Raw genomic sequence first — 20,244 nt, forward strand, 5'->3', positions numbered from 1 at the left:
AGAGGGCTGGGACCTTCTTTTCCAGTGGTGCAGAGATCACAAGTTGGAGAAAAAACACAAAACATATCGATTGAATTAATACAAAATAGAATTACAGGATTTAAAAGAAACTTGCATCGCATGATTTATCAATTAAAACGGGTGCAATTTAGCTTTACCAAAGTTGATACATCCAACTGAAAATGACCAAAAGGAACAAGAGAGTTGTACTTGAGCAAACCCTGTACAAAACTGAAAAGCAGACTTTCTGAACTCTGTGGAGACACGCAGAATCTCAAGCATGAAACAGTCTCGAGAGCATGTGTGTTAGGTACTCGTTTTCCAATTTCAAAAGGTCATTTAAGTAAGGGTATAAACTACCAATTCAGACTTTATAGATAAATAAAAACGGGGCCAACCTACCATATTGTCCGTGTTGATTTCGTCGACTAACACTAGGATGGAAAAATCGATTACCTTTTTTCACTGACAAAAACTAAATGAAAACTAAGCTATGATGACCTAAAAGTAAGACTAAATATATTGACAATCAACAAATAAAAACTAGACTAAAATGTTAGGAAGGGACTAGTGGACAAGAGATCCAGTATTATTTTACACTTGCATGCTGAAAATAGCAGATCTACAAGCTCAACGCGTCACAGCGAGCTCGACTAAAACTAGACTAACACTAAAACATTCCAGGTGACTAAAATGTGACTAAAACTAAATGAAAACTATTCAAGAGACTGACTAAAACTAAAATCCAAATTTGCTGTAAAAATCAACACTGCAACCTACCCTATTATACAGTAATGCAGTGAGGGGTGTAGCTGTCCGCCTGTTATATATCTGAGGGCAGAGTGATAAACTGCGTCTAAAGTCCAAAGTGTGGTAGCATGCACATACATCCCTAGTGTACAACATACATACCCATGTCTGCCAGTATTTAAAATAGATTTACAGTACCTTCATTGTCATTTAGTATTCCAGTATCTACGTATACTGTTGGGAATACTATAGTAACTATACATGTATAAAAATAAAGAATACACTATGAAATCTCCCTCTTTCCCTCCTCTCTTATCCTTTTCTCTTCCTCTCCGTCCCATCGCCCCAGGAGTCCACCCTGAAGTCCGTCCTCTCGGCCCTGTGGAACCTGTCGGCTCACTGCACCGAGAACAAAGCGGAGATCTGCCGGGTCCTCGGAGCGTTGGCCTTCCTGGTCGCCGCCCTCTCTCATCGTAGCCATAGCAACACGCTGGCCGTCGTCGAGAGCGGAGGCGGAATCCTGCGTAACGTCTCCAGTCTCATAGCGACCAATGAGGACTACCGGTAATAAATGCCATTATAGTTTTACGACCAGTGGTGGGGAAAAAGTATTCACATGCTTTCAGAAATATCATGATTTCTTCAGCTGGTCGGCCCTAAAACATCATTACATTTTCCAGTCTTGAGATTTTATTTGTGCTTTATTCCATGCAGCCAGATCCTCCGCGACCACGACTGCCTTCACGTGCTGCTGCGCCACCTGCGCTCCCACAGCCTCACCATCGTGTCCAACGCCTGCGGCGCCCTGTGGAACCTGTCTGCGCGCTGCGCCCGCGACCAGGAGGCGCTCTGGGACGCCGGCGCCGTCTCGGCGCTCCGCAACCTCGTCCACTCCAAGCACCGCATGATCGCCATGGGCAGCGCGGCGGCGCTCAGGAACCTCCTCGCCAACCGGCCGCCCAAGTACAAGGACGCCAACGTGGTGATGTCGCCGCCGGGCGCCGGCGGCGCTGGCGGTGCGCCGCAGCCGTCGCTGCATGCCAGGAAGCAGGTGACTGAGAACGAACAGTCCTCATCCACAAGCGCCTATTAACCTGATTCTACAAATGTCTTCTGAATCCCTAACTGTTTTCTGAAAAACTTGTTGTTGTAGATCAGTGGTTCTCAAACTTTAAAAATCTCGATAAAAAAATCAAGAGTTGGACAATATCGGAAATGTGGATATCGACCAAAAAAGCCAATATATTATCTAACATCCCTAATTTCCATCCTTTCCATTTCCTCTCCCTCTCTCTCTATCCAAATCTCCCTCACTCCGTTCCTCCCGAACAGAAAGCTCTCATTGAGGAGCTCGACGCCCAGGACCTCTCCGAGACCTTCGACAACATCGACAACCTGAGCCCCAAGATGCACCGGGGCAAGGCGGGCGCGCGGGCCGCCAAGCCCGGCACAGGCGGCGGAGGAGGCGGCGGCGGCGCTGGAACGGGGGGCTACGGGGATTACGAGGCGGTGACGGGGAGCCCGAATGGCCCCGGCGGGGGACGCTCGCCGTATGTCAACACCCCTGTCCTGTCGAGTCCTTCCTCCCGAGCGGGAGTCGCAGAGAGAGACCGAAGGGGAGGACGGGGAGGAGGAGTGGAGAGGGAGCGGCGAGCGGGGAGCGGAGGAGAGCGACGAGGCGCGGGGCCGTTCCACATGGACCCGGACGCCAAGCGGAGCGGCGCTCCGCCGGACCAGACCAGACCACCTCCTGTACCGGTCGCCGTGACCTCTGCGTATGCCCGCGCTTCCAGCGACAGCCTCAACAGCGTCACAAGTGCCGACGGCTATGGCCGGCGGGAGCGGGCGGCGGCGGCCGACTCCAACTACTCTGAGGACGATGACGCAGGTTCCACGTCGGGGAGTCGCCATGGCTACAGGAAGTACCCCCCAGACCTGCCGCACAAGGTATGTCGAGTTATGGGTAGGACTAGCTGTATGAATAGCAATACTAGTAGCACTAATGCTAGTAGTAGAAGTGCTAATTGTGGAAGTAATACTAAGTAGTAGTACTAGTATACTAATGGGAGTACTAGTGATAATAGTTTTACTAATTGTTCTAGAAGCAGTAGAACTAATACTTTCTTTTTGTCTGTTTTTAATGTGACAAGCACCAGGAGTTACGGAGAGCGCTATTTTGCTCCCATGTATGCTAAGTATGTATTATTATGGAAGTGACAATAAAACACATTCAGTACAGTGGACTTTTCAGCTCGACACCCAAAAGAAAGATTAGACGTTTACCCAATTATTTATGGAAAAACTTAGATTTGTTTATTTGTTTTGAAATTTATAAAAGTATTAAAATATAGCTACCGGTGTATATATATATTTAATAATATATTTTTTAATCATTTTATTTTTCAAATAAATTGAAGCCGAATAAACTCGAGCCGTAACCAATAAAAATTGGTCCGTGACCCACAAATGGGTCCCAGCCCACTGTATGGGAAAGTGCAGTAGAGTATTAGCAGTAGTAGAAGTATAATACATAGTCCCATTAATTCCCATATATGACCGTGTTTTCCCACAAATCCCCCACGTTTCCTCGTTAATCACGTCTACTTAATTCCAGGACGACGAGGTCTCGGCGTCTTCCGGCTCGAACGCCTCGAGCGGCGTCCGCTGTGCGGCGTCCTACCGGAAGTACCCGGCCGACCTGGCGCACAAGATCCACAGTGCCAATCACGACATGGAGGCGGGCGAGGGGGCGGAGCTGGACACGCCCATCAACTACAGCCTCAAGTACTCGGACGAGCAGCTCAACTCCGGGCGCCAGAGCCCGACCATGGACCACCCCGCCGACCGCTGGGCGACGGCTCCGCCTGCGGGGGGGAGGGCGCCGGGCAGCCCCGGGTACCGCCCCGCCGCGCTCTACCAGGACAACGGCGGCAACGGGCCGACAGCGGCCAACGAGGGCGAGGAGAAAGTGCTGCTCAAGAGGAAGTACCACCTCCAGGTTCTTAACGATACTTTTCTTTCTATTATGATGCTATTGATCTGTTGTTTCAGTATTCTGTTCCGTTAATCTCTTGTTCCTTTACTCTGTTACATTGACGTATGCGAGAGTTAAGACCATACAGTCATGTTGAAATAAGATAATTAAGTCACGAGCAGAATTTAATTCCATAGATTATCATTAATCAGTGACACGTTTCACCCCTATACGTCCAGGCCCCCTTCAGGTCCTCGGACCCCAAAAAGACCTCGCCGCAGACCCTGACCGCCTCCTCCTTCGACGACGACGACGACGACAAGCCCATCAACTACAGCGAGCGCTACGACGAGGAGCGCCAGGAGGGCCGAGACGCAAACAACCCACAGCCCATCGACTACAGCCTGAAGTACGGGGGCGGGTCCAGCGACGACCACGGCCACACCGTGCCTTCCCAGAAGCCCCAGCTGTTCCTCCGTGGCGGAAAGCATCCGCCGCCTCCTCCGGCGGCAGGCGCCGCCACCGCGACCTCCAAGGAAGAGGCCTCCATAAAGAGCTCGGCCAGGAGGCCCAAACAGCCTCCTCCTCTTCCCGGCGGCCAGGGGAGCGGGACCGGCAGGCCAGCGGCAGCCAACCATGAGACCCTCCAGACGTACTGCGTGGAGGACACGCCCATCTGTTTCTCCCGCGGCTCGAGTCTGTCGTCGCTGTCCTCGCAGGAGGACGAGGACGGCGAGGAGCCGACCGTCCGTCCCCTGGCTCCGAAGGACGGGTCCGCCAACGCAACGCCCTGCCCCGCCTCCTCCTCCTCCAAGGAGCACGGCAGGATGAAGGCTCGCCACCATCACCATCACGCTCCTCCCGGCTCCGGCCACCCGCACTTGGTCCTCCCCCACAAGACCAGCCCCGGCTCCCAGACCCCGCCTCATCCGTCGTCGGCCACATCCGGCGGCCCCCCTGCGTCTTCCCAGCCTCCTACACCTCTGGCACCTTCCGCACACGAGCACGAGACGCCGCTCATGTTCAGCCGCTGCACCTCCGTCAGCTCGCTGGAGAGCTTTGGGACGCACTCCATCGCCAGCTCGATCCCGTCGAGCGGCGATGGGGAAGACGGAGCGGGCGGAGGCTGCTGCAGCGGCCTCATCAGCCCCAGCGACCTCCCCGACAGCCCCGGGCACACCATGCCCCCCAGCCGCTCCAAGACGCCTCCTCCGCAGCCCGCCTCCCCGCCCACGGGGGCCCCGGTCGGTCAGTCGCATCCCTCTGACCGCGGCCCCGAGGGCTACCGCGACCACCTCCCGGTGTGCCACAAAGGCATGCCGAGGCCGAGCAACAAGAAGCCGGCTGGAGGCGGCGAGCGGGCAGACCGGGAGTTGCTCCCGTCGGTCGGCGGCGGCGGGCCCCGTCTGCTCCATCTCCAGGAGGATGAGGGGCGGGGAGGAGGGGTGGGTGGAGACGCGCTGCTCCACTTTGCCACGGAGAGCACGCCCGACGGCTTCCTGTCGCGCTGCTCCAGCCTAAGCGCGCTCAGCCTTGACGAGCCGTTCATCCGCCGCGACCCGGGGGGCCTCCGGACGCCGCAGCAGGTCCGCGAGGCGTCAACAGCTCCTCCTCCTCCTCCCCTCCGAGTCCAGGAGATGAAGCAGGCTCCGCCCCAGCCACCACCGCCCCAGCCTCCTCCTCCTCCTGCCCCTCTCCTCCAGGAGCCCGATCACCTCCTGGACGATTCGGACGGCGACGACATCGAGATCCTGGAGGCGTGCATCAACTCGGCCATGCCCACGCGCTCCTCGCGGAAGCCAAAGAAACCCGCTCCCGCCAACAACTCCTCCGCCGCCGCCTCCACCCGCAAGCTTCCTCCTCCGCCCAGCCAGCTCCCTGTATACAAGCTCCACCCCTCCTCGCGGGGCGGCGGACCCGCTCCTCCCTCCTCCACCTCCATGGCGGCGGTTTCGGGAGAGGAGCTTCCCCGCGTGTACTGCGTCGAGGACACGCCACTCAACTTCTCCACGGCTGCCTCGTCGCTCAGCGACCTCACCATCGAGTCGCCGCCCAACGAGCGGATGCACGCCGTGGCCGAGGGGACGGAGGAGGAGCGGCCCTCGCTGGGCCCCGCGGCGCACCACCACCCCCCCCGCCGGCCCCGTCCGGACAGCGAGGCGGCCGGCCACGATGACATCCTGGCAGAGTGCATCAGCGCCGCCATGCCGAAGGGCCGCCCTCCTCCTGCCGCCGCCCACAGCCTCCCGAGGGGTCAGCCCACCCCCTCGCTCCCCCACCACCTCCACCACCACCACCACCACCCGCCCTTCCACCGGCCAGAAGTGCGGGAGGAGGACCGGCGGCGAGGCAAGCCCACCTCGCCGGTCAAGCCCATGACCCGGCCCCGCCGCGACCTTTCCCCGCCGACCCACCCGCATCCGTCCCTCCCTCCTCCCTCCTCCTCCACGCTTCCTCCTCCCCCTACCGCCCCTCCGGGGGGCGGGGCCAAGCGGAACCCGACGGCCGCCGGCTTCTCCCTGGACTCCCCGCACCGCTACACGCCGGTGGAGGGCACGCCCTGCTGCTTCTCACGCAACGACTCGCTGAGCTCGCTGGACTTTGACGAGGACGAGGAGGACGAGGGCAGGGCGCCGCGGGAGAGGGAGGAGCGCGAGGACCGGCGGGCGGACCCTCCCTTCATCACGCAGGCCTCGAAAGCGGACGCCCGCCCCCAGCAGCAGCCGAGCAGGGAGGAGGGGAGCACGGACGGGCCCCACTTCTACTCCCCGTCTTGTCAGCTGAGTGACGTGGACCAGGAGAACAACAACAGGGAGGCGTCTCCGGGGTCACGCGGGCCGGCGGCGAAGGAGGTGGACAGAGGGGACTCCTCTCCTCTGTCGCCTCCTTCTCCCTCCGCCCTTCCTCCTCCCGACAGCCAGGCCCCGCCCCCGGCCTCCTCGTCTCCTCCTGCTCCTCCCACCTCCTCCTCGGCGTATGCCCCGCGGGCGTTCAACGTGGAGGACACGCCCGTCTGCTTCTCGCGCAACTCGTCGCTGTCGTCGCTGAGCGTCGTGGACTCGGAGGACGACCTGCTGCAGGAGTGCATCTCCTCGGCCATGCCCAAGAAGAAGAAGAAGACGGCGGCCAATTCTGCCAAGGTGCCGCCGCCGCCGCCCAAGCGAACCACGCCGCCTCTTCCTCTCGCGGGAGACGGGGCGCTGCCGCGGGGCGCCGCTCCTGGAGGTAAGGAGGAGCAGGAGGCGGAGAAGGAGGACAAGCGAGCTCTCCGGGACGCCGGGACGCCGCCGGACGATAGGGAGCCAGAGGAGCAGCAGGAGGAGGTCCGGGCAGAGGACGAGGAGGAGGAGGAGGAGGCGACGGAAGGGGAGGAGGAGGAGACACGGGCAGAGGAAGAAGGGCCTCGGGAGACCCAGGAGCACCTGGAGGTAGGCCCGTCACAGTTAGTACATAATCGCCCAATCGCAATTATTTGAGATAATTGCAATAATTTTTGCATAGTCGTCTATCGTTTCCATGTTGAGAAATAACCATGCATTTAAAAAAATTATAATCAAAAATATCACTTCGTAAGATTATAGATCAACTGTTTCCGCTATTGTACATTTTTGTAACGAAAAACAATTAAAAGCTATTAAATGTGTCAGTGATTTATTTATACGCTCTTTGTCATATCTGCCCCTGTGCAATTTGTGATTACGAAGCCCTAAAGGGCAAACAGAAATACAAAGTAACGTTCCAGAGTTCAATGCAAAAACAAAAACAAAACAAAAAACACAATTGAATCTTTAATCACAATTATTTGTGTGACAATTAATGGTCACCTTAACCCATCTATACCTGAGGACGCGTCTGTGTTTTTTTTGGGTGCAATTGACCCTAAAAAACCTAAAAAAAATAAGAAACTTGTTTTTATTTCACGATCCCTTTAACCGTTTCCCTGCGGTGATTAAACAACCGTGTTCCAGATCTCCCATAGTTTTCTCCGCCTAATTTTCACTAACCTTAGAAGAGCCACTGCGCCGACTTGATTGTTGCTTGACATGAAAATCCGCTTTGAAGCGGTGTAATCGATTGTCGTGTTGAGAAATATTCCAAAGTAGCGATCACAACAACAGACCGTGCACTGCGTGGCACTGCCGCCATTGTAATGCATTGGGCCTCAATTTCCCAGAATCCTTAGCATGCTTTTTTTTTTCAAGCTTTTGTTTTGCGATGACGTCATCAAAACACGTCACCTACCAACTCTGTCCGATGGAAACCCAGTATGACTTAAAAACGTATTAAAAAATGCGGATTAAACAATAAAAACATAACTTGTGTAACCTTATCGGGAGGGAAGGTGTTCTACAGTCAATTAACTCCTGTTAGAGAGGGAAAGTGTTAATGTGTGTAATGTTGTGAACCGTGCCAGGCGTACGTGGTGCATCTCCAGGACGATGAGGAGGCGTTGGACTGGAAGGCCATCCAGGAGGGAGCCAACTCTGTGGTGTGCAGCCTGCACCAGGCCGCCACGGCCACCGTGGGGAGCCACAGGCGCACGTCGCACCGCTCCTTCACCGACTCCGTCTCCTCCTCCGACGAGGACTCGGACTCGGTGCTCTCACTCAGGTCAGTGTTTTCTTTCAGACTATTTTTATTTAGTCTTAGTCCTATTTAGTCTTCTGAATTGGTTTAGTCTCAGTTTAGTCTAAAGCCCAAACCACATCAAAGGGTCGCCATGCAACTCCTGTTTGATGTTAACAAAATGAACTCTGCCTCAGGTTAGGGGTGGTGGGGACCTTTTATTGCAAAGGATTTACGTTCATATTCCGTCGTGGAGAGCGACGGATTCCGGGCCATGTTACACACTTTGGAGCCACACTACATCGTCCCATCTCGGGCCACATTTCACAGACGGTCGATGGTGTGAGTTTTATCGAGTTCTCGCGTCCCCTCAACCTCATACAATCCAAAATGTTCCCTTTCTGTCATCTTTTTTTCTCTTCCCCTCCACGTTGGTAACTCGTTCTGTTTTGGTTGTTGAAAGCTAAAGCGTGTGCGAGCGCTGTGTGTGTCACTCTAAACGGTCCGGTACGACGCTGCAGTGCATCGATGAATTATCGTCCATGACGGCATCGCTTTTACCACTAATCGTGATACTGCATGAAAGAATATCATGAATGATAATATCATGTATCGTGGTAACATATGGTGATATTATTTTTTTCCATTTCGCCCACCCCTACCTCAGGTCCTCCATCGGCTCTCCCTTTCACCTCCCCTCCTCGTCCAGCGGCAACAACAACGCTGCCCAGGAGACCGCCAAGCTCCCGCCGCCCCCCTCCTCTCTAACCGCGGCACCGCCTCCAGCTCCTTCTAAAGCAGGGAATGCGGGCGTGACGGTCGGCGTTCCGGGAGCTCCCGGATCGGTGGGAGGCCCCCGCATCCTGAAACCGGGCGAGCGGAGCTCCCTGGAAGCCCGGCGGGTCGAAGAGAAAGATAGTGCCGCCGCCGTGAAAGGAGGGAAGAAGGTCTACCGGAGCCTGATCACCGGGCGGCCCCGGGAATCCGTGCCCACGGCGGCCCCTCCCCTGCTGGGGCCCCGGGGCCGGAGCAACGCTCACCTCCCCGGCGGAGCCGGCCGGAGCTCCTCCCCCAGCACCTCTCCCGTTCAGAAGAAGCTTCCCGTCAAGCAAGCACCTCCCGCCGGCTCCCCCTCGGCCAATCAGAACGCCCTGAGAGCCGTGAAGCCCATGCCCGGGCCTACGGGGCCCGCTGGCGGCAAAGCCAGCCTCCGACCTTCCTCCTCCGCTTCCCCGGGGCGGAACCAGAGCCTCCTCGCCCCGCCCCCCGCCTCCACCCCGGCCTCCAAGCTCTCCTCCACTCAGCTCCCTCGCACCGCTTCCCCGGGAGGAGGGGGCGGGAGCTCTGCCTCCTCCACCAAGTCCCTGTCCTCCGGCCGCATCTCCTCCTCCTCCTCCACCCACCACCCCTCCCCCGCCCGCCAGACCTCCTCCCCCTCCATCGGCAGCACCGCCTCCTGCAGCGGGATCCCGCGCAGCGAGTCCACGTCCAAGGCCCTGGGGGGAGGAGCGGGAGGGTCCAGGAAGACCTCGTCCTCCGCCACCGGCTCGGCCACTTCTTCGGAGCGCTCGGACAGCAAGCCCCCCGGCCTGGTGCGCCAGTCGACCTTCATCAAGGAGGCGCCCAGTCCCACGCTGAAGCGCAAGCTGGAGGAGTCTGCCTCCGTCGAGTCGCTCTCCTCAAGCCCCTCCCTCCCCGACATGTCCCCCGTCCCCTCGTCCAATAATCAGCAGCCGCCACTCCTCCCCGGCGGGACCAAGCCCTCGTCCAACCAGGAGAAATCGGGAGGAAGCGGCGGTGCTAGAAGAGGAGGAGGAGGAGGTGGAGGAGAAGGTGGTGGTGGCGGCGATCCCAACCGCTCGCATTCGGAGAGCCCCTCCCCCCGACCGAGGCCCCTGGCGGGAACCTGGAAGAGGGAGGGGAGAGGCAGAGGAGGAGGAGGTGGTGGCGGCACCAACAACCCGTCCTCCTCCACAACGTCCTCGCTGCCCCGCGTGGGCACGTGGAAGCGCGCCGGCAGCGCCTCGTCCATCCTGTCGGCGTCCAGCGAGTCAAGCGAGCGCGGGGTGCGGAGCGAGGAGGAGGAGGAGCGCAAGAAGCAGCGCAAGGGCACGTGGCGACGGAAGACGACGACGCGGAATGGCCACGCCGCCACCTCGCCCATGGACACGTCCTCGTCCTCGTCCAACCGGGAGGACGTGTGGGTCCGCATCGAAGACTGCCCCGTCAACAAGCCGCGCTCCGCCCCGGTGGTGACGACGGGCAACGCCCCTCCGGTCATCGACGGCGTCTCGTCGTCCTCCTCTGAGACCAACCTCAATCACGTGCTGTCGGAGCGGCGCCGGCTGGCACGGAGCAACCCCTGCATCGTCTCGGACCCGCAGCCGCCGCAACAGATCCAGCAGCAGCGCTCCAACCCGTTCGCCGCTCCAACCTCCTCCTCCGCCGCCTCCTCCTCTTCCGGAGGCGCCAGCCAAGCGCTCCTGGCCGCCCGGGTGAGCCCGTTCAATTACACGCCGAGCCCCCGGAGGGGAGCGGCCGCCACGGGAAGCGACGCCGGTCCACAGAGCGTCGCCGGTCGGCCCTCGCAGATCCCCACGCCTATCAACGCGGGCGGCGGCAAGAAGCGAGACGCGGGCAGCGAGAAGGCCGGGAGCGGAGGAGACAAGGGGGGAGGGGGGGGCAGCGGAGCGGAGAGCGTGGCAGGTGGCGAGAGCGGCTCTTACATTGTGACGTCGGTTTGACGTCACAATGTAGGGGGAGAGAGGAGAACGGGTTTGGAGACAGTGTTGATTTCGTCGACTAAAACTCGGACGAAAAATGTTAGACTAGTGGAGAACAAAAATACAAGTCACTTTATGTTTGTATGCGCTCAGGTGAAAATTCCAGATCTCTTACAACTCTCTCACAACGGCTTTTAGCTATTTCCAGCATGCAACCAAGTGTATAATCAGCCATTACATTTTAGTTGACTAAATCAACTGTATATTTAGTCGACTAAAACTAAAACTTTTCAGATGACTAAAATGACTAAAACGAAAAAAGAATTTGTCGTCAAAATCAACACTGTTTGTAGAAGAGGGTAAAGTTTGCAGTGAGAGTATTCCATTATTTATTTAAGTTGTTCTTAACTCTCCGTCCGCCAGAGGGCGTTCCCGAACAGCCTGTCATCTCACTCCTCCTCCCCCTCAAGACGTTTTTTTTTATGTAGTATTATACATTTTCAAATAAAACAAGATGGAATATCATCGGTTAATAACTATCATCAAACATGGCGGACCTCCCATTGTGCTTATTTTGAAAATGGTTTCCCGTTACTTTCATCGGCGGTGTATCGGACCCCTCCCTGGAAGACGGAACAGTTTGTAAATATTAATACAACAGCCAATCACTGCTGTGGGACGGCCGAATGGATTTGGGGTGAGGGAGGAACTCTCGGACAGGAGAGGAGTTCCTCATCTATGTAAAAAAGAAAGAAAGAAAAGAAAAAGCAAGCAATATTTATGCTGACCCGTACATGGGAATCGTTTGCTGTACAGACATTACTTATTTAAAAAAACACAACTCCCACAGTCCTCTTTTGTTCCCCCCTCCATATGCCCTTCTTTTTCGCTCCCTCTCTGAGCTCACTTTCTGCAGTGTGTGTGTGTGTGTGTGTGTGTGTGTGTGTGTGTGTGTGTGTGTGTGTGTGTGTGTGTGTGTGTGAGAGAGTGTGACCCCCCCCAACAGCAGTCTCTCACTGTCTTTCTCCCTTTCTCCACTTATTTTTCTTCGTAAGAAGAAGAAAAAAAAAGTTTGGCCAATGTCATTTCTTTGTTTTGTTTTTTTAGGGAACCTGCGTCATGGACACGGGCCAGCTAGCTCAGTCTCTTAATGACTTGTGTAAATAAATAGAAATATTATGCCGCATGACAGGGAAGGATTTAGCTTTTGCCAATATTCCGACATTAATTTATTTCTGGCGTTTCCGTTTTCTTTAGGATTAATTCATAGCGTTATTGGAACAATCCTAAAATCGATGTACTTGCTAGCTTAGATCCCACTTGAGTAGCACATCTCACAAGACTGTCATCGCTTGTCGATGACATCGGGACGTCCGCTGAATGAAATCCTTCCCCCTAAAAATGACCGATCGTATCCGCTGCCTTGTTTTTCAGTCACTTTACTGTCTTGTCTGAAATATTTTAATGAAGCCAAAATTTGTCTAACGTCTGTCAAGAATGTTTTCAGCTTAATAACACCCTGTTCTGTAATTTACCCAGAGTTCAACAGTAACAGTAGGAATAGTAGCTAACCCACCACCACCCCCTCGTCAAGGCCAAAGAGCAGTAACCACCTGAGACAAATAATTATCCTACGTATAAATATGGGGTCTCATTTCAGGGCCTAAATTTTTCTGAATTGAGGTGAAATCCCCCGACCTCTAACCTTTTTCTTAAAAACTAGTGGTTACCGCCATTTTGCGGAGGAGGGGCAGTATTTGAGGTGTTTTTTTATATCTTGAAAGTATTCATATGGTAGACATGAAAGTCGTATGAGCGCACGCTATGCTAGGCTAAAGCTAACAATTGCAGGAGGAAAAAAAACGACGTTAACGTAGTGTTAAAATAATCACTTGTAAAAAAAATAACTTATTGCTCGTATAAAAGTTTTGAATTTCTTTCGTAAACACTTGTTACACCTTCTTTCTCCGTCTGTCTCTCTCTGTCTTTCTCTCACTCTCTCTCTCGATCACTGTTAAAATTTGCAAAGCACATGAGAGCAGTGGGGTGTCCAAGGGGTGGCCTAAGGTGGCACGGGCCACCCCTGGAATCTGAACAATTCATGAGTGTTGCGCTCTGGAGCAGCACACAATGACCACTCTGAGCAAAAAGCCAGGTTGTCTGATGTGCGTCTGAACATTTGTGATAACGGTGATGGATGACATTGCAAAATGTGATGTTTGTGAGTTCTTTGGTCCTCTAGACTAGAGTTTTCAACATGCATATAGTATGTGTAACGGGTTAAACCGGTTGTAATTATGTGTATAAATGGGATGACTTTATGTTCATTTGAATGCATTTCAAAAGATGGAAATGGCAACGTTGAGCATCGACTGACTGTTCGTAAATTAACATAACAGAGCACTCTATAACGTCAACACCAGAGCACTATGAAATCTGATTCAGAGCATATGAAACTTGAAACACAGGAATGTAAGACACTGTAATGTTAGTAATTAAAGTAGAAATGGGTTGTGGAGACAAAATAATGGTAATAATGCGGCGCATGTGTCCACTTATGTGCGTGCGTCTATTTATGCACATGTGCTCGTACCTCATTCCACCCCGCATACAGAAGTCAGTGCCTCAGTCACTTGGGCCACCCCAGTCAAAAAACTCTGGACACGCCGTTGCATGAGATTAGGAAAAAAAAGGAACTGACTCGTTTCCTTTTTTCTTTTTTTGCCAAAAAAGGAACAACAAAAGGTCTCTTATTTTCTTTCCTGTTTGCTAATTTTAAAATGAATAAATGGTGAGTTCGTTTTACCAAATGTACAAATAAATAAAAGTGGTGGTTGAATTAATAAACGTTGGTTTAAATAAAGGTTGGTTGGTTGAGTCATTGTTACCTTGGAAACATTTATTTATACCTTACGCACATGTATTGTGTGTGTGTGGGGCAGGCTTTTATTTTATTTTTATTTTTTTCAATCAACAGGACCAGAACACACCTGGGCTGGCTGCCAGGATCACATGATTCTCAAATCCTCGAAGATGATGAAAAACGGCATGCTATAGTATGCCGTCTGAGGCCATGAGCTATAGCCCATGGTCTCGGAGTGGTTTTCGGCTTTTTTTTTCAAATCCTCAAAAATGATGAAAAACAGCATGCTATAATATGCCATCCGAGGCTGTGGGCAGAACTTGAACCCACAACCTGTGGCTCACATATAGACAGCAGCTTATCACAGAGTGCCACCATGCTCTATGAGGGTCTCCTCATCTTTCCATCTCTTTCTTGTGTTCTTCTGGATGTTATTCTCCAAAACATGCAGAGTGAAAGTAGGAGGAACTAAGCTGGATTTGAACTCACAACCTCTGGCTCACATGGACGTCATCTTAACAACTGAGGCTACTAGTCCTACATACTTAAACCTACCAACCCCATTCTAGCCTACTTAGGTTCATCTTACGGTGGACATGTTTGCCTGAAAAGGAATCTTTGAAAGGTGTCATAGTTTTAGAAATATAGTGCTTTCAAATTTGAGACTTTTAACATGGGGCTCAATGGCAGATTTGTCAAAAAATCACTTTCACCTAGAAACTCCATTCACACTTTTTATTATTCAGCTTACTGTGGAGACACATGCTGGAACGTTTTACTTTGAAATGTTTTGTAGTTTCTGAGTTATTGTGGGCTCGCCACAGCGAGCACACACTAGTTACTCTGTTTATATTTATTGTGGGCTCGCCACAGCGAGCACACAATAGTTATTGCCAGCCTATATTTATTTGTTTGTTTATTTATTCCACCCTTTTTTTGGCAACTACTTCCACATACTTTATACTAGAAATTTAGTTCAAACTTCAAACTGTTCAGCTCTTTGCAGTTATTTATGCTTCAATTAGAATTTTTACAAAGTTTTATACTTTTTATACTTTTTAACTTTTTTTTACATTCTTTATAGTGAGAGTCGATGGAAGAAAGGTCCCATTTTTCACAGTTAACTTTTTTGAGCTCTTATTACTCCGTCATACTTTCACTTTGAAACTTCATTCAAACTTTATAATGTTCATCTATCTTTGAACTTTCATTGGTGAAAAAGTTGTTTTGAAAAGGTTTATACTTTTTAAATATATAACTTTATTTATAGTTTTTCCTCCCATAGACAATGTATGGGATTTATCTCTAAATCAACCTCACTTTTGCAGCCTCATTACTCTGGCATACTTTGTCGTGGAAACGTGATTTAAACTTTAGAAAGCTCACACGACTCTGGACTTTTTCGTGGTTCAAACCGTAATCGAATACGTTAAACGGTTTTTCCGAAATCGCAGTTCAATCGCAGGCCGTTTCGCCTAATTAGTGCCAACTTAGAGTGCGGGGCTTCTTTCACTAGAGTGCGGGAACTGAAAATCTTTCCTTGAAAATTTACCAAACAAATTGTCGTCCCGGCCAAAATATTCATTTTACACGCATGTTCTTTGGTCATTTTGTAGCCACACATGTCCTCTTTCACACAATGTGACCACCAAAGCACAGAGACATACAGAATGTGAACTACGGCCTTTTAAGTGACACAAATACAGTCAAGCCTCCATTGACCTCCATTGTAAAATTCTTACGAGGAAATTATCGCGATGACAATTCTTAACTCGCTCTTATAACCACATTTTCGATCGTACCAACACCACAATCGCACATGGTGTACCTCAATATCTCAGGCCACTCACAGCGAAAAAAATATTTGCATTTGACTTTTACTTTTTGCGATAGAGCAATTTGTTCGGGCATAGTTTCCCCCCATTCAGGACCATTGTAAAATAGCCGATCTTCAAGTTCATAGCGCGCCACTCCCAGTCATAGTGCTGGCAGTCTTTTACACTTCCACAGCTGAGACATATAAGGGCTTAATTACAGGGCTGAAATTAAAGTTACAAGATCTCAATGAGTTGCTCTGCGATACCTTGTGGGCTTGTAGGTCTGCTATTTGTGCAATTGGATGGCCTTTACACAGCTCTCGCAAGAGCACGCACGCACGCACGCACGCACACACACACCCTGTCTTCCTATTGGCTGGCCTTTACACAGCTCTCGCAAGCACACGCACGCACGCACGCACGCACGCACACACGTTTATAAAAAAAATACTTTCATAATTTTTTTTTCTTTTTTTTAATTTAAAAAAATGAAAAAAATGAAAACATTGAAAAAATTTAAAAAATTTGATTAAAAAAAAAACATTAAAAAATTAAAAACTTTAACTTTTTTTTAAAACTTAAAAAGAAAAAACTTAATAAAGAACTTAATATTATTATTTTTTACATTTAAAGAAAAATCTTAGACCATTATCAATAATCATTGTGTTTATGCTTTTAAAGATAGGCCTATATGCTATTTGAACCTTATTTTTACATGTAAAAGTATGCTATTTCTGTTAAGCTCATGAATGCTTTTATATGTATACTCCATTGGATTGACTTTTTTTTCTTTTTCTTTTTTACCTTTTCTTAATTCATCAAGAATACATTGTAAAGCATTATTCATACATTACAAATCATTAGTAGACAGTAATACTTTACTTACTTTATTCTGCCACTTTTTGGGCATCGTACTACTTCCACATACTTTATTCCGCTTTATGCAGTTTTTTATGCTTATTCTTTTTACCAATTTTTATACATTATTTTTTAAACTTTTCCTTCAGCTTTAATACATTTTCTACTGTACATTATATACATTGCGTCTTTTGGCGAGCCCACGCAGTTTCTGCAGGGAACTGCTTTCTAGTTTAACTTAAACTCCCAATGCATTCTCTATAGCAATAGCACAAACTTTGGCATGCTACTAGTCCTACATACTTAAACCTACCAACCCCATTCTAGCCTACTTAGGTTCATCTTACGGTGGACATGTTTGCCTGAAAAGGAATCTTTGAAAGGTGTCATAGTTTTAGAATATGGGCTATCGTTTTTTTCTTTTTTGCCGTACGATATGGGCTATAGCCCATGGTCCAAAATGATGAAAAACGAGGATTTAAAAAAAATTGAAAAAACTATGGGCTATAACCCATTGTTTTTTTCATTTTTTTCAAATCCTCAAAAATGATGAAAAACGAGGATATTTCTTTTTTCAAAAATTCAAAAAACGATGGGCTATAACCCATCGTTTTTTAAATTTCTTTCAAATCCTCAAAAATGATGAAAAACGGCGTGCTATAGTATGCCGTACGATATGGGCTATAGCCCATGGTCCAAAATGATGAAAAACGAGGATAAAAAAAATCAAATAAAAAAAACGATGGGCTATGATGAAAAACGGCGTGCTATAGTATGCTGTACGATATGGGCTATAGCCCATGGTCCAAAATGATGAAAAACGAGGATTTTTTTTCTTCAAAAATTCCAAAAACGATGGGCTATAACCCATCGTTTTTTTCATTTTTTTCAAATCTTTAAAAATGATGAAAAACGGCGTGCTATAGTATGCCGTACGATATGGGCTATAGCCCCTGGTCCAAAATGATGAAAAACGAGGAGAAAAAAAAATCTAAAAACGATTGGCTATAACCCATCGTTTTTTTCATTTTTTCATTTTTTTTCAAATCCTCGAAAATGATGAAAAACGGCGTGCTATAGTATGCCGTACGATATGGGCTATAGCCCATGGTCCAAAATGATGAAAAACGAGGATTTTTTTTCTTTTTCAAAAATTCAAAAAACGATGGGTTATAGCCCATCGTTTTTTTTTTTGGGGGGGAGGTGTTGACCAGGAGATAAAACTTTGACTAAGAAAGGCCGCACGTACAGCTCGTAGTCACGATGCCAAAAACTTCATTTCGGCAAGCAGGTTGCCTTCTTCAGGGTATGAGCTATGCAGTTAAAACATAAAGAAAGAAAGATTTGATCTCATCTATACCTATAGTTGAGAATATTTAAAAAATATATTGCTGCAAGGTTAATATTAATAGGACCATATACAAAGCATCATATTCGAAAACAAAGTTAACTAAGTTAAAGGTAGAATTGTCTAGTTAAATGACATCTTTATTGACTGTGTCTAACTGCATTTACCCAGTACCCACAGGGATCAATATAACATTGTCTTTATTTTAGAACGAGTGGGACCATAAAAAAAGATAATGCTACATTCCCATCTAGTGGACATGTTTGGCACGTCATGCTGCATAAGCATGATTGCTGCAATGCTGTAGGCCAGTGGTTTTCAACCCTTTTCATAGCAAGGCCCAATATTTATTCTGCATTTGAGTCATGGACCACCATTTCATGACATTTAATGACAAATGTTGATCAAAATATTGACATGCAGCTGTTTGTTCTATACCCTTACAGGTATGCCGGAACGTGCATCACAACCTTCTCTCTCATGAAGCATATGAAGTACTCAAAGCAACAAGAACACATCGAAACGTTAATGAAGACAATATAAACTAAATATAATTATATTAAAGGTGTCTTTGCACAGACAGTATGCATGCAGCATTACAGATACGCCTCATCTGTGACGCCAGCACAAATTAGTGACTCATTGACAGCATTATCAGCTAAATCAAACAGTGTTCACGCTTCGTGATGTCTCTCAGAACATGAGACGGCGTGGCTTTCGCTTGAAAACCTCTATAACAGAATCGTAGTTCAGACCTTCAGTTAAACCTCTCAACCGCTAGGAGACAGAGACCATTTAGGCGACATGTTTTGTACTTCTGTGTGCTTTTTACTCTTTTATACACTTAGTAAACAGGCGTTCAACAGTACATGTGGTCATTGGCAGGGTAATTAGTGCCCTGGAGTGGACACTGCACTGCAGGGCATGCATCAAATACCTACACCTACATGAAAGGATTGGAAGATTAAGAGCAGCATAAAAAAAATAACAAGATGATGTTCAAAGTGTATTATGGACGGTTGATCAAACCCTGATTCTTATTTTCCATTCATGCCTCATGCAATTTCAACTATTTATTTAACATTCTTATCATTCAATTTTTTTAGGGTGGGGTATTTATATGTGTGGTTGTATGGTCTTCTTCTGTCGTACTTATATGTCCTTAGACCTTCAGCTCCGTTGCAGCAAGCCGGTCCAGTGTGTCATCGTCTAGGACGGTCAATTAAGCCACGATCCCCATTCGATGGCCGGTATTTGGGGCAGCAGGTCATCACGTCTTCCACAGTCTGTAGTGGATCCCCACATGCGCAGTGGACACTGTCTGTGACAGTGAGACCCCACAGTGGACACTGTCTGTGAGACCCCACAGTGGACACTGTCTGTGAGACCCCACAGTGGACATTGTCTGTGACAGTGAGACCCCACAGTGGACACTGTCTGTGAGACCCCACAGTGGACACTGTCTGTGAGACCACACACTGTCTGTGAGACCCCACAGTGGACACTGTCTGTGACTCTGTGAGACCCCACACTGTCTGTGAGACCCCATATATATGAATATGAATCTACTGTGCTGTGCTACACCATGATATATTAAGAGTACAATAACATTCCATTGTGAATAAAAACGTATTAACCACAGTGTATGCTAAAGGTTTCATCACAGGGCTGTCTGCTTATATGTAATATAATTAAAAGTGTTGTTGGTGACAGTTATATGGGTCACGTGGTGTTGCGTGCTACTACCCTACGTCACTCATAGTAAAGTCAGCTGTTCGCGAGGCGGCATTTCATGAATGGAAGGAGAGAGGGGTGAACGGGGAAGGTCCAACTTCGTTGACCGCAATCGCTTTTTACTATGCTGTGATTCACTGTGGTAATGTTCTCTAACTTTAATACAATATAACAAAAGCAGTAGCCTACCCTGGCCTGGAGCAGTGATTCTCATGCAGACAACGACTAAAGCAGCGAGTCTGACAGCTAAAACGTTTCCCCGCTTTAGCCTCTCGGCGTCATACGATATAGACGCCATACAAGTGTATTGTGAATCAATGGATTGAGTGCTATCCTTACTTTCATGCAAAGCACCAACTTCAGTGTTTATGGACTGACCTATAATAACAATAGGCCTATAGCCTACAATAGCACAGTGAGTCACAGACTGGGGGGTCCGGGGAACCCATGCAGTAGCTACCTGTCAGTTCCTGGGGTCTGGGGACCCCCAGTAGGCCTACCTACCTGTCAGTTGCTGGGGTCCGGGGACCCCCGTTAGGCTACTGGCTGGGGGTCCCAGAGTTAGAAATGCCACTAAATGGGGGTCCGCAGTCTAATGCATGTCAAACTAG

At 49.6% G+C, this 20,244-nt stretch overlaps 1 protein-coding gene across 1 annotated transcript in view; it reads left to right on the plus strand.

Moving 5' to 3' along the window:
• apc (APC regulator of WNT signaling pathway) overlaps nucleotides 1–13,847 on the plus strand; it is a 49,113-nt gene extending 35,266 nt beyond the window's left edge. Inside the window, exons 16-22 of the mRNA XM_083793378.1 lie at nucleotides 1,100–1,314; nucleotides 1,465–1,801; nucleotides 2,083–2,697; nucleotides 3,365–3,748; nucleotides 3,964–7,152; nucleotides 8,139–8,335; nucleotides 8,958–13,847. Of these exons, the coding sequence (XP_083649504.1) occupies nucleotides 1,100–1,314; nucleotides 1,465–1,801; nucleotides 2,083–2,697; nucleotides 3,365–3,748; nucleotides 3,964–7,152; nucleotides 8,139–8,335; nucleotides 8,958–11,034 (7,014 nt within the window). The 3' untranslated portion in view covers nucleotides 11,035–13,847. The remainder of the gene's footprint in view (nucleotides 1–1,099; nucleotides 1,315–1,464; nucleotides 1,802–2,082; nucleotides 2,698–3,364; nucleotides 3,749–3,963; nucleotides 7,153–8,138; nucleotides 8,336–8,957) is intronic.
• The last annotated feature ends 6,397 nt before the right edge of the window (nucleotides 13,848–20,244 follow it).

Source organism: Protomyctophum parallelum (assembly GCF_964188405.1).
Source record: "Protomyctophum parallelum genome assembly, chromosome: 21".
NCBI lineage: Eukaryota > Metazoa > Chordata > Actinopteri > Myctophiformes > Myctophidae > Protomyctophum > Protomyctophum parallelum.